The sequence below is a fragment of the Grammomys surdaster genome, unplaced genomic scaffold (assembly GCF_004785775.1).
Source record: "Grammomys surdaster isolate TR1022 unplaced genomic scaffold, NIH_TR_1.0 125950, whole genome shotgun sequence".
NCBI classification, from domain to species: domain Eukaryota; kingdom Metazoa; phylum Chordata; class Mammalia; order Rodentia; family Muridae; genus Grammomys; species Grammomys surdaster.
The window spans coordinates 150,071-165,210 of record NW_021620771.1 but is presented as its reverse complement, the minus strand read 5'-3'; the positions used below and the strand labels follow the sequence as shown (position 1 = coordinate 165,210).

General features: G+C 40.4%; 1 protein-coding gene across 5 annotated transcripts in view; it reads right to left on the bottom strand.

Moving 5' to 3' along the window:
- Adipor2 (adiponectin receptor 2) overlaps positions 1 to 15,140 on the bottom strand; it is a 67,917-nt gene that overhangs the window by 13,095 nt on the left and 39,682 nt on the right. For all 5 annotated transcript variants that reach the window (XM_028753475.1, XM_028753477.1, XM_028753478.1 and 2 more), the window contains 2 exons: positions 2,947 to 3,205; positions 298 to 417 (listed from right to left, as the gene is read on the bottom strand). In XM_028753475.1, the coding sequence (XP_028609308.1) occupies positions 298 to 417; positions 2,947 to 3,117 (291 nt within the window). In that variant the 5' untranslated portion in view covers positions 3,118 to 3,205. The remainder of the gene's footprint in view (positions 1 to 297; positions 418 to 2,946; positions 3,206 to 15,140) is intronic.

Here is a 15,140-nt window from a genome sequence, read left to right as displayed (position 1 = left end):
TCAAATTGTTCATCCTGACTTATCTAATCTACATTTACTCTTCTAACCTTTATCAGGAGAGATTTATATCCTAATGGGACATTCGAGTTATATTAACTTTATCAGTGTATTTTACAAATGTGTCTTGAACAAAGTTAAAGTCAGGAGACTTCTTTGTCCTCATCTTGCCATGGATTTTTTTTTCCCTAAACAGAACAATAAGCAAAGGACTGCTACCTTCTTTCAATGTCTGTTTGGGAAAGGCTAAATAGATAACAACAACAACAACAACAAAATCATAAGAGACTGTAAGCTTACCTTACAAACAAACTCTTCCATTCGTTCCATAGCATGATGGGCTTGTAAGAGAGGGGACATGCCCATGAACCCTTCATCTTCCTGGGAATTGTCATCATTACACTCAAACTCCTCAGGACTCTGTAAAGACATCACAGCAACAGTCAAGGGCAGGACCAACCAACATGCTTTCCTCAAAAATACAAAGTTTTTAAAGTCAAGCATCAACAATACAGTAGGCAATTGGTTCATTGTAAACCTATTAATGTTAAAAATGAAGTTGGCCATGATGGTGTACACCTTTAATCCCAGTGGAGACAGGCAGAGCTCTGTGAGTTTCAGGCCAGCCAGGGCTACATAGCGAGACTCTTTCTCAAAGAAACAAAATGAAAACCAAAATAACACAAAACAAATACAAGCAAGTCAAAAGCCATGTTTCTTGATTCTGACAGATAAACAACTGCCTACGACAGCAGCATGTTCACTTCACAATCTTGTCTTCAAACAGCTTTATTAGTTTCCTTTTGGTTTTACTTCCAGGGACCAGTAAGAGGTGAATGATCTGGTTTGATCCCTGAACCACATAATGGTAGATGGAGAATCAAAATCCCACAAGGTTATCTGTTGACCTCCACATGTGTGCCCTGGAACGTGTGCCCCACCCCCTGCTGCATCACACACACAAATAATTTTAAATCACCTTTGACAGAGTTCAACATTCCTTCATGATAAAGGCCAAGAAGAAACTATAAAGTAAGGCAGGCCAACTGGGCTATATAATTAGACTCTGACTTGAAAAAAAAAAAAAAGAGGAAGAAGGGGAAAAGGAAGGAAGGAATGAAGGAAGGAAGGGGAGGAAGAAGAGGAAGAGGAGGAGGAAGAAGAAGAGGAAGAGGAGATGCTTTCTACTTCCAGACCTCAATTGAGGGGCTCAGGAGACAGCTTAGTCAACACCAACCTGGGCTGCATGAGTCCTGTCTCAAAACAAACAACAATAGCAATAACTCCTTGGCACAAGTTATTTCATGTATAGCATCCACCACTACCTACTGATAGCTAGTTCAACTTCCAAGATTGTAATTTACTGACATGTGTAAGAAATGGCATACTTTCTAAAGTCCTTTCTCCTTCACACAAGGAACACAAGTTTATACTCCTCTAAAGTTTGTTATTTCAAGAAGAGCCTCTTCTAACCTTCTTTGGGTTTTGATTTTTAAGAAATAAGCACTTGCCAAGAGTGGTGGCACACACCTTTAATCACAGCACTGGAGAGGCAGAGACAGATGGAGTTCAAGGCCAGTCTAGTCTACATGGTGAGTTCCAGGCTAGCTAGGACTATACAGCGAGATCCTATCTTAAAAATAAAACATAAATATGATTTAAAAAACATTCAGCATTCATTTTTATCTCTAGTGCCAGGCTGCGGTCATCTGACTCTGAGAGGACAATAACCATACCCTTACAATGACTGTCAGACTGAGATGCAGGCAGCTCATTTCTCAACAGCCACTGTCGGGGCTTCAGCTCCTTCTCCTGAAGCACTGGGAGATAAGAAGCTAATAAAAGCTACTGCAGCCAGCAAAGGCTACCTGCAGCCACTTTAAGAGTATTTGCTGTTCTGCCCAGTTCCCAGTACCCACATGAGACTCTTACAACAGTCTGATGGCCCAGTACCAGAGGGTCCTCTACCCTCCTCTGGCCTCCAAAGCTTCCAGGCACACTTACATACATGCAGGTAAACACACATAAGCACAAAAATAAATAACATTTAAAAACATTTCTCTCTTAAGATAAGACAGTGACTATGATTTTAAGAGCCAGCAGAAAGGTGCAACTATGAAATCAAACAGTATCTAAGCTTAATAAGAAACAAGTTCTGACAGGCGTTGCACATGCCTCTAATCCCAGCACTGGAAAGCAGAGGCAGGCTGATCTCTTGAGATTGAGACCAGCTTGGTCTACAGCAAGTTCCAGGACAGTCAGAGCTACATAGAGAAACACTATTTCATGGGGGAAAAAAAATACAAAAAAGCAAAAAAAAAAAAAAAAAAAAAAAGGACCCAATGTTTACAAGAACTTGCTGCACAATCAAAACGTCCAGAGTCCTCACACACAAATATTTTTTAAAATGAACCTCAAGTTTTTCTGGGGAGCATAGCTGCTACCTAGCACACAAAAGACAGCTCAGTGGGTAAAGCTGCTTGCTGCCAAGACTAAAGGCCTAATTCCTGAGATCCATGAGGTAGGAGAGAATCAACTCCCAAAAGTTGACTTCTGACTTCTACTTATGTACCATGGTACATGTATATGTGTGTGTACACAAATACGAACACACACACACACACCCCAAATGTAACTTTAAAAAAAAAAAAAAAAAAAAGATGGCTCAGTAGTTAAGAGCACTTGCTGTTTTTATGGGGAACCTGGGTTCAAGTCCCAGCACCTACATGGTGATTCACAACTGTATGTAACTCCACTTCTAGGACTCTAGTACCCTCTTCAAGCATGTGGTACACACATATGCAGACAAAACACTCATAACATAAAATTTGAATAAAGTATTTTTACTAAGTCAACATCTCTACCTTTCCTTATTACACGTACGCATCTTTTTAAGTCTCATCTTCAGAACCATTTGCTTCACTCACACCCTCTGAACTTTTAACTTACATTTTCATAATAGGAAGAACAAACAGGTGTCTCTAAACTGGGCTCCAAATCTCCTTGGTGGCTGTCATTATTACCTCCCCTTGTATCATCAAGTTGGTGCCCTTTTCTGAGCCGTATATCTGGCTCTGGAGTCCTGGTGCACCCCAATCGGTGTTCGGTTGGCTCGTTCATGGGATACCAAAGCCTTTCTTACAAAGTGGTCTTTCTTTCTGTCCCTTCTTCTTGGGAGAATGGATTTTTAAGGGATGTTAAGTTGACCCTGTGAAGAGAAAAGTTATACACGTAAGTGCTGAAAAGACACATGAGCTACATTATTATATACAAAAACAACAGAAAATTCAATCACTAAAAAGAGCAGTATTCTTAAAAACTTACACACACTGCTAATAAAGATTGCCAAAATCTATCAATCAACGAAAAAGACGTGATATTTCCATTTATGTTAGTTATAAAGTATGTGGTTGTATGAATTTATGCACATATTCAAGTATTCAAAATCATGCTCCCAGCATAGAAGCACATACAAAGAAGTCAGGAGTTAGCAAGAAGACTACTTACATGCCACTACACTCTGTCTGTCTTTTTTTAACCCTATCATTTTGTTTCCAGTTAAAAGCGTACCTAACTGAAGTCAGGCATGTTAGTGCACACCTGTAATCACAACACTCAGAAAGCAGAGGCAAGAGGATCTCTATGAGATTGAGGCCAAATCTATATAGCAAGTTCTAGGCCAGCCAGGAAAGACTGTCTCAAAAACAACCAACCAACCCTAAATGTAACAACAGTACAGTAAGTTTACATATTATGTTGTATTTTATATTAACTATTTCATTTAGACAATACCATGACCAGGGTTACTTTTACTTTACAGATGAGAAAACCAAAACTACCACATGTTTTTTAATATAATAGGAGAAAAGTCTCTAAATGTATGCAATGCATGTAACAGCAACATTTTATACTCAACATGCTTAATATCTGACATTTTTTTTTAGTTGCTCTGGTCTCTGACTAGACTATCATGGAAAGCAAGAAATCCATATCCCAGAAGATGCTTTGCATATAAATATCTAATAAATGACAAATGTTTCTTTCAATGGTCTTGAGTGGTGAAAATATTCTTAAATCATCTTTCTACTAACTAGTCTGTGATAATTTTATCCCCTAGAAGTTCTAGCCTTCCAAGCCCTTCTCATAAGCCTCTTAATTCATAGCATACAAACGTACTAAGCAATCAGTTGAATAAAATGGATTACCACAGTTAATCCACCTAGAAGGAAAGATCCAGTAACATACTATGCACTGAAATGTTGAGACATGTTCTCACAGGGGAAAGGGAAGAGAAAAACAAAGTGAAAAGGCCTAGACTCCATGAAGAAAAGCAAGACTGTTCTATGTATGTGTAATCTGTATGTAAGTTATACCTGTATATAAAAAAGTTGTACTGATGTAGACACACAAACTAAGAACTAGCCAAAGAATCTCTGCAATGATTTGCATTTACTACTGCAGGATTTCTCTAGTCACTTTCAAAGTTCATGAAGCAAAAAGCACAAGGAACCAGAAAAATGGCTCAGCAGTTAAGATGTCTTATTTCTCTTAGGGCAACCAGGTCCAGTTCCCAGCACCCACATGTTGGCTCACAACAATCCGTAATGCCAATTCCAGGGGATGTGATGCCCTCTTCGGGTTTCAAAGGTGCCACACATGAACAGGGTGCACACACATGCAAAATACCATACACATAAATTGTTTAAAAAAAAAAAAAGACTATACAGACAACTCAGTGGTAAATCTCTTGCCTAGCTTGCCCACACCCTAAGTGTAAATTGCCCCCAACACACACACACACACACACACACACACTTACTTACTTTAAGCTATCACCAAATCTGAGACTCTATCAATCACATAAAGACAATAGCAAGCCAATAATAAGTGACTATTTTTTAAAGAGAAACAATGCTAATTGTTTATATTTATTTGTAGTTAAGCTATAATTCCAGCCACCAGGAAGAAAGTGAAGCAAAGAAGGTGGAAGGTTGGAGGTCTATTGAACAACTCAGCAAGACTGCACCAAAATAAAAATGAAGAAGAAAGAGAATTGGGTAGCGTAGATGTAGAGCTTGGCTATCATGAGCAAGGCCCTAAATTCAATCCTCAGATTCAAAGCAGGGAGGGGAAGTTGACAGCTAACAAAATCGTCTCATACTAATCATTTTCATTTTAATTAAGGCAGCTAACATTTACTGAGAACAAACACTTAAATTCTCTACTGAATATTTATATGTAGTTGTCTCTCACAACTCTAGTTTATCAGCCCCTGTTTAAGAGATGTGGGAATTGAAGATTGAGGACAACTTATTAAGGTCACTGAGTACAATGAAGAAAATAAAGCTGGCTTTATACCCAGCTCTCTCTCAGACTTCATGGACATGGAGGTGCAGCACTTGGAAAACAACTTGAGTCCTAGGAGTCAGCTGGTTTATATCACAAATAATTTACACTCATTTTACACTTATTCCTGTAATCCCAGCATGTGAAAGGCTAAGGACAGAGGATCACAAGTTAGAGGCTAGCTCAGCTGTATAATAAGTTCCAGGCCAGCCTGTGCTACAAATTTTCAACCTCAAACTAAACCAAGTAGAATAAGGATTCTTTAAAGTATCCCTGAATGGGGGTACAGTGGTTCATACCCCAGTACTCAGGAGGCCAAGGCAAAAGAGAGCTCTCTAGCTGGGCATGGTGGCACATGCCTTTAATCCCACCACTTAGGAAGCAGAGGCAGGAGAATCTCTGTATGAGGCCAACATGGTCTACAAAAGAGTTCTAGAGCATCCAGGACTACAACTCTGTTGGGCGGGGTGGGGGGTGGGAGGGGTTGGGGGAGGTAGAGACAGACACAGAGAGACAGACAGACAGACAGACAGACAGGCAGGCAGGCAGACAGACAGACAGACAGACAGAAATGGAGGAGAGAATGCTAGCTGTCTGTAGGTAGTAAGGGGAAATGGTCATGGTGAAAAGTGCAAGCTGTTCACATATGCTGTGCTGGAGGCTGGACTTGTGGGTGGGTATGAGATAACCAAGCTAGACAGACAGGAAGAGGAACAGGGCTCTGAGTTAGCTAGTGACCACAAACTGGGTGGCCCTTGAGAAACTTAGGCTTTACTGTCCTTTCATACATTTTTTTTCTTCTAATACAGCTAATTGGAACAGACTTGATTGTAAGTAATGATAGCTAGCTTCCACCCAGGATATAACCCTAGACTACCCTATGGGCAAGAAGCTTGAGGTAGCCAAGAAAGGCTATAGCTACATCTTGGTGATGGGGATACCATCAACTCTCTGCCACAGCACAGCTACAAACTGTGTGAATGTGAGAACACAGAGAGCTAGGGGAGTGGGGATAAGGGAAGTAACACTGGTCACATGACTAACAGTCAAGGTCAAGCTGGAGTGAGCCAGAGATAGGCAGGGATTTCAACGATCTCTAACTAGATGAACAGTACATGAACAATGGCATAGCTATTTCCTTGGTTGAGCCAGGAAGGACAAGAATAGTGGGGGGGGGGGGGGTCCTCCATTGGCTCAGCCCAAGATAACTTGGAGAATTCACCAACTTCAACAGAGATTTGCCTTTGTCCAAGTTTCTCTATAAAATGAAAGGCTTTTCCCCATCTCTTAGAAAATCCTCCCACTCTCAGTTTAATTTTTATGCGATAATTTTTAATAAAACTTGAACTCTCATTTGAATACTCCTGTAAGAATCTGTTTTTATCATTCACTGGTACGAGACAAGAACACCTAAAGTCACTTTCCCTAGGTCCATCTTTGATGGCTTGAGTATCCTACACCATAGGGTCTCTGGTCCAGGAAAGGAGAGTATCACATAGAAGCCTTATGAAATATGCAAATATGAGCCAGCCAGAAGTCTCAGCAGCAAACCTAAGACCTGAGTTTAATCTCTGGGAGCCACGTGGTAGGAGAGAACTGACTCTGAAAGAACTCACTCTATGACTTCTACATGTGTGCCACAGCAAAATACACATGGTCCTGGCCCCATACCCCTGCACATACACTATAGACCTAATTTTTAAAATGTGTACACATTTAGAGTAATAGAAGCCAAGTCTCTCACTGCAGAAAAAGGTTATTACTAATATAGAAGAAAAAAGTAAAACCTAGAATGAATCCTGTATTGAACTGGAGCTGACTATATCAGGGTAATTGCGCTTTTCAACAGATGAAGACATTTTAGTTTTTACTACATTTACTTATCTATGGGGGAGAGCCATGAAACATGCAAGAATTGGTTCTCTCCTGCCATATGGGTTCTTGGGATCAAACTCAAATTGTCAAGTTTGGCAGTGTTCTAGTGCTGCGATAAACACCACTGATCAAAAGCAACTTGGTAAAGGAAATGACTTATTTAACCTTACACTGCCAGGTCATAATTCATCTTTGATAGAAGTCCAGCAGAACTCAAAGTAGGAACCTGGAGGCAAGGACCATGGACCAAGGCTGCTGCTGCTGGCTAAGCCTAAGTGTAGGTAGAGTAAAACATATAAGGAGAAAGAGAAAGGGTAACATTAGGTAAAAGAAGACAAACACAGGGAAAGGCAATGAGTAGTCAAAGAGGATACAAGGCTAAATATTTTTCTAGTTTTTAGTTGGTCATGGATTTACAGAGTAGAGAGTTGTAATAAAAATGTACACTGAAATGGTAACATTCAGAATGGCGATTCTAACTATACAGAAGGTAAATTAAATGTAGACTTTGGGTCTAGACAAGTGCTTATTTGAGTATTTTTTTATTTGTAAGTTCTTTACAATAAAGCGATTTAAAACAAACTAGATAGAAAGGAAAGAAGGAAGGAGGGAGGGAGGGAGGGAAGGAGGGAGGGAGGGAGGGAGGAAAGGAGGGAGGGAAGGAGGGAGGGAGAAAAAAAGAAAGGGAGAAAGCGATCACCAGGCATTATGGTGTATGCCTTTAATCTTAGCACTTGGGAGGCAGAGGCAGGTAAATCTGAGGTCGAGGGCAGCCTGGTCTACAGAGCAAGTTCCAGGACAGCCAGGGCTACACAGAGAAACTCTGTCTTGAGAAACAAAACCAAGAAAACAGTAAGGGCTGGAGCTGCAGTTCAGTGTTTTAGGAGAAGTCACTGCTCTCACAGAGGACCTGGGTTTGATTCCCAGGACCCACGTGGTAACTCCAGTTCCAAGGAAATCCAAAGCCCTTTTCCAGCCTCCTCAAGCAGTGCACACACATGGTTTAGACATACACACAGGCAAAATACCTATACACACAAAATAAAATCTCAAAAAGAAGAAAAGAAAGAAAATAGTGGCAGCTGGACATAGTGACACACTCCTTTTTGTTTGTTGGGTTTGGGATTTGTTGTTGTTATTGTTGTTGTTTTTCAAGACAGAGTTTTCTCTGTGTAGCCCTGGCTGGCCTGGAACTTTTTAGGTAGTCAAGGCTGGCCTCCAACTCAAGAGATTTACCTGCCTGTGGCTCTAAAGTATTAGGACTAAAGGCCATGTGCCACCACCCACCACAGGCTGACTTCTGTGAGTTCCAGGCCAGTCAGGCCTAGAAAGTTCCAAGCCAACCAAGAATATATAGTGAGACCTTATATCAAAAAAAGGGGAGAGGAGGCCTAAAAGAGAAAGTGAGAAAAATAATTTAGGTAAACCTTCAGATTATCAAAAATTTAACAAAATAAAATACCTTTAGATACCCTCATCTTATAAGGTTCTAAAGAATCATTTACTACAGTTTGCCTATTTGCATTCTACCTATTTGAAGAAAATGAATTCCTACTAGACCACAAGACCAAGCAAACAAAGTAACAGATATGAAGGATCATTTTTATCAATACTACAACTCAATTCTGTCCTAGAGATTAAATACTTAAATGATGGAGAAATGAGGGCCATAAAAAATTGTGAGCAGAAAGACAAATTTTCAGATTATTATATTTACTAATAAAATCTACAATAGTCAGGACTAGAGAGATGGCTTAGTGATTAAGAGCACACTAGCTGTCCTAGCAGGGGAGCCAGGTTTGGTTCCTAGCATCCACAGATCCAGGACTTCTAGTGCCTTCTTCTGGCCTCCGCAGACAGCAGGTACATATGTGGTGCACAGACATACTTCTAAGCAAAATATACATTATATATGAAACAAAACTAAATAAATATGTTTAAAAAATAAGCCTATGATAATGAAATAAACTATTATAAATTAGAAAATTCATAATGTGATTGAAGCACACATAACATATATATATTGATATCACAGAAGAGAAGAAGGGGGAGAAAAACCGTATTAGGAAGAAAGGGGGATGGAGAGACAGTTCAGTGGTTAACAGCACTGATCTTGCAAACGTCCCAAATTTGGTTCTCAATTCCATGTCCAGCAGCTCACAATCAATCCTTTGTGATGCCAGCTTTGGGGAACAAGGGGTACAGTACTTCAGGCCTCTGAAGACACCTGCACTCACATTCACAGACCCCACACAAAAAACCCTGCTTACATAAAGTAACATGAACATTTTAAAAGGTGAGTGCTATTTGAATTTTGAGATTTACTTGTATGTGTGTGTGTGTCTATGTATATGTGTATATATATCCTCCAACACCCTACCCCATATGTGTGTGTGTGTGTGTGTGTGTGTGTGTGTGTGTGTGTGTATGTACTATAAATAAAGGAATGTATTGTGGCATCAGAGCAAGCTTTTCTGTACACATCTGTGTGTCTGTCCTTGCTTCATTCCCTAGCTGTCCCAATCAAGTTTCCAGAACCAAGTAGTGCATGGCATAGCAGAGATAAATAGACTTCACTAAAACAAGTCTGTCAATCACTCAGCAAATAAACAACTACATAAGAACCCTGGAAGGAAGGTGTAACAAGTAATCAAACCAGCCACAATATATTATCTAATGTCCTAGTTTAAACATAACAAAACCCTGCAAAGAATATTGTGGTAATTTGAATAAAAATTCCCCACAGACCCATAGGGAGTGGCACTATTAGGAGATATGGCCTTGTTGGAGGAAGTTTGTCACTGGCAGTGGGCTTTGGGGTTTCAGAAGTTCAACCCAGACCTAGTTGCTCACTGTTTCTTCCTGCTGCCTGCTGATCCAGATACAGAACTCTCAGCTACCTCTCCAGTACCATGCCTGCCTGTAAGCCAGCCCAATTAAATGTTTTCTAAGAGTTGCCATGGCCATGGTATCTCTTCACAGCAATAGAAACTCTAAGACAAATACACAACATTAATAAAGTTTAGCCCACATCAGGTGTAAGATACACGTTGTCTCTTTGGAGACGAAGGACACGGCAAACAAAAACAAAACAAACAAACAAAAACAAACCAGGCAGCGGTGGTGGCACACGCCTTTAATCCCAGCACTTGGGAGGCAGAGGCAGGCGGATTTCTGAGTTCGAGGCCAGTCTGGACTACAAAGTGAGTTCCAGGAGAGCCAGGGCTACACAGAGAAACTCTGTCTCAAAAAACAAAACAAAACAAAAACCCTCTTGGAACCAGAAGCAGCCCTCATGACAAACCAAAGCTCCCAGTACTTAATCTTGGACTTCTTTGCTATGAGAACTATAATAAAATAAAATTCTATTCTTTACCCAATCTAAAGTACTTTGTCAAAGCAACACAAAACCAATTAAGACAAGAATTTAACTTCAACTGCATTATAAACACACTGCTGCAAGGCTCCTCTCCTCACCCACTACTTTAGATCTCTGAAGTCACGAACTCTATCTCTGAGGATAGGGACATAACTAGAAACGTAACTCAGTTGGTAGAGCACTTGCCTAACATATAATAAGTCCTGGGCTCCATCTTTTATCACCAGGTAAGTTGGGTGCAGTGACACTGCCTCTAAATCCCAGCACTTGGAAGGCAGAAGCAGAATCAGAATTCAGATACATCCTCAGCTACACAGCTTGGGCTACAAAACCTGTCTAAATAATAATAAAAAAAATAGCTGGATGAATAGATGTAAATGTATGCTGACACTGTGTAGCATTAATGTAAATGTAACTACTTTACTCCTTCACTTTGTAATCCTATAAAGCAGATGAATTATATAAAGAAAGCAACTGTTACATGTTTAAAAAACTCTAGTGGTTTCAATTTTATTGTATTATTCAAATTTTCTTTGGTTCCTTTTTACAAAGTTATTTGTTAAAACATTCATACACAGATACCATAATGCTTCTGCATTTAACACAAACCATTTTCTTTACTAGGCTCCAAGTCACCAGCCAGTAGCTCACTTCCACATAAAGGACTCTCCTTCGCATTTTTGTTTGGTTTGGTTTGGTTTGGTTTGGTTTGGCTTGGTTTGGTTTGGTTTGGTGGGAAAACTGCAAATTAATGTCAAAGTCTACAATGACAGGATAGCCTCTGGACTCAGGGCAATATAAGACTCCCTTCATTAGTGGGGCTTCTCTTTCTCTAACCTTGTCTGAGGAATTCTAAGCCCCCATTTATGCCTCTACCTACAAAATGTCATGCAGTCTTAGTTAGATCACAGGATCAATTTCCTTTCTCCTGATTAGAACCTGTTCAGCCAGCAACTGAGATTCCCTGAAATGCTTCCCCATGCTAACGAGGCATTCAAGGTGCCCTAAGCCCTCAACCAATGACCTTTGCCCATCCTGGATGTTCCTACCCTCAGTCCCCCAAAACTTTATAAGCCTTGAATCACCCTAAGTAAAGTTGATCTGCCCCCTGATAGCTGGTCCCTGTGTAGCTATTCACCCTACTTCTTTACAAGGCTTCCAAACCACCCCCACCCCAGATCTTTGTCTCTATTCCCAATGCCCTTGCAGACAATATATGGCTGGCCGAAAATCCACGAGGGTGGGAAGATCCACATTTTGTTTCTCAAGCCAGGGTTTCTCTGTGTAGTCCTGGCTACACTGGAACTCACTCTGTACAGCAGGCTGGCCTCAGAGATCTACCTGCCTCTGCCTCTCAAGTGCCGTGATTAAAGGTGTGTGCCACCACAGCCTAGTAGCCCCTTTGGCATTTCTTATAGTGCAGATATCATGGTAATGAACTTTCTCAGCTTTTGTTTCTCCAAAAATGCCTTAATTGTTTTTTTAACTTTTGATCGAAACAGTGGACCCAGGTTCAATTCCCAGAACCCATGTGGCAGCTTACAACTGTCTGTTAACTTCAGTTCCAGTGGATCCAACACCCTCACAACACAGACAAAACACCAATGCACATAAAAAAAGAAATAAATCATTTTTAAAAAGAAAGAAATATGCATTTAACAGAATCCTTGGCAGGCACTCTTGCTACTTCCAAGCTGTCCTAGTTTTCAAGGGTGTGGGTAAGTGTCTCAGGGTGCATCTCCTTGAGTTTATGTTACTTCCAACTAATTAAATTTGGAAATTTTACAGACTTAACGCTTAGGTCAAATTAGAAAATTATTTTATCATTGTTCATTTAAAATAATCTCTTTGCCCTTTCCTTTTCTCCCTCTGGAGCTCACATGATGCACTGATCAGATTGCTCGGTAGTATCCCACAAGCTCTTTAGACACTGTTCACTTTTCTTCATTTGTCTTTTTCAGACTTCTAAATGAGGATAAATGTCATTTCTTCAAGTTCACCAAATCTGCCTGTTCAAATCTAAATTGTTTCATTTTTGAAGCCCCCCTCCCCCTTCATGGGCTTGGTTTTGTTTCTGGTTTTGTTTTTTTTTTTAAAGCAGCAGGTAGTACTATTTCAGAAGGCTACAGAAGCTTCAAGAAATGAGGCCTGGTTAGTAGAAGTAGGGCATTTGGACCACTGAAAGTTATAGCAGCCCAACTTGTTTTCCATCTGACCAACATTTGCTGGTCCATCAACATATGAAGCAGCAGCCAAGAGCGTGTTCCTGATAACCACAGTCAGTGACAATGTGCCATACCCTCCCTACCACAAACGGATGGTTTCCTCTTACCAGCGGTTCTCAACCTTCCTAATGCTGAGACCTTTAATACAGTCCCTCATGTTGTGATGTGTAGGGAGTGGTTCTGATGCTAAGGTCCTGTTCCCCAATTGTTTCTTGATCCATCAATAAAGATGCTAGGGACCAATGAGCTGGGTGAAATAGGTAGGACTTCTGGGTCTCCAAAGGCAAACTGGTAGACACAGGGAAGTGAGGAGGAATTTCACCATGCTTCAGAGGGAGAAAAGGTGACCAGCCATGTGAGTTTTCGGTTGAAGTGGCCAATGGCCACTCTATCTATTTAGGAATACCCAGTCATTGAGTTAGCAAAGGCATTTTAGGATTAACTGGTGTATCTGTGTGTGTGTGTGTGTGTGTGTGTGTGTGTGTGTGTGTGTGTGTCTCCCCGTGTCCAAGGGTATCTGGGTGGAGGCTGGCATGCAGTCTGCCCGGAGCTTATAGGTTGGCAAAAACTACACACTACAATCTTGACCCCCAACCATAAAATTATTTTTGTTGTTACTTTGGAACTGTAACTTTATTACTGTTATGAACCATAATGTAGATATTTTTGGGGACAGGCTTGCCAAAGGGGTATCAGCCCACAGGTTGAGAACCACTGTAACTGTAAGACAAATTAAACCTATCCTTCTTTACATAGTTTGTCTGGTATTTTGTCACAGCTACAAGGAGAGTAAAGTAATACATTAACAATGGCCTCCTCATACAAGACTTATTCCCAGTCCTTCTTTAACTTTTTTTTAACTGATTTGAGATGGTTAGCCTGTGAGTTAAGGGCCTATAGCAAATTCATGGCTCTGAGTTTATTGTTAGGGTGTTTTCTATATTTTATTTAAATAGCTGAGAGGAGTTAACAGACAACAGTCCAGATTGCCTTACATGGATAGTTGGTTTTCAAAACGTCAGAAGTCCACAGAATTGACATTACAAACATTTCTGCATTAAGGTCCATTTTGATTAGAGTCCTATCTGCTCCTGACAGCTTCCTGTCTTAGATTCTAAGAAGAAATTGAGCATCTTTGGAGTTACTCCAGTTGTGGTGAGACAGCCACTAGGTAAGAATGGCCTCTTTTCATCTACAGACAAATTACTGTCCTGAAAAGGACACACTTGTGGAACAATCGACTGATTCTATCTGCCAAGACGGAGTAATCAGCCCTTAATAATTCTACATCACAGCCGAGCAGTGGTGGCGCACGCCTTTAATCCCAGCACTTGGGAGGCAGAGGCAGGCGGAATTCTGAGTTTGAGGCCAGCCTGGTCTACAGAGTGAATTCCAGGACAGCCAGGACTACACAGAGAAACCCTGACTTGGAAAAAAGAAAAAGAAAAAAAAATAATTCTGCATCACTAGGTCTGTCAAATGATCCTGGGCGAGAAGGCTGAAGATTGGATGCTCCAATGTTTTGTAGTATAGGGACTGTCCAGGTGTTCAGCGGTCTCTATAAATAGGCTAAGTTTTAGAAGCTATGCTTTGTGCTTCCCATAATTTCAGTTAATTCATTCTGGATTTCTAACAGGGTTGAAGACTTAATAGTCTCATAGCCAATCCCAGCTATTTACTTTGAGAGAAAAGACTTGAGAGGATGGTTTTCAGCTGACATTTATTCTAAAGCCAAGTTCAGAACTAAGTCTTTTAGTTAGGAGAGATGACAGAGGTTCTGGTTAGTCAACAAAATGTTGGACTGGGTATTAGGTCTATCTTGTACCTTACTGATACAAATTGGTATAGTTATGCTCTAATTGTATTCTGAGAGAAAAGTTTTATCTTAACAGGAAGGGTGATATGTGGGAGGAGCTATGGTGGGAGGAGTAAGGAGAAGAGGAGGAGGAGTAAGGAGAGGAGGAGGAGCTAGGAGAAGGGGAGAGGGGGGGAGGAACACATGGAGACTGTCTGTGCCAGTCAAAGATAGTTGGTATACCTAGGTTGGGTATTGGGTTACACTTCTGATTGTATGGTTATCTTGTTATTTAGCATTACCGAGCTTATAAAGCCTTTGATTAACATTTTAAAAAAAAAATAAAGAAAAATAAAAACAATAAAGAAAACAACGGCCTCCTCAATTCAGTTATTATCCTGTTCAATTTCAGAATTTGTTCGATTCCTTGTATTACTACTTCCATTTCTTTGTTCATATACCATGTCTGTCAGTTACTTCTCCATAGTTTTCATTTAACTCCCCAATAAAATTTAAGATATTT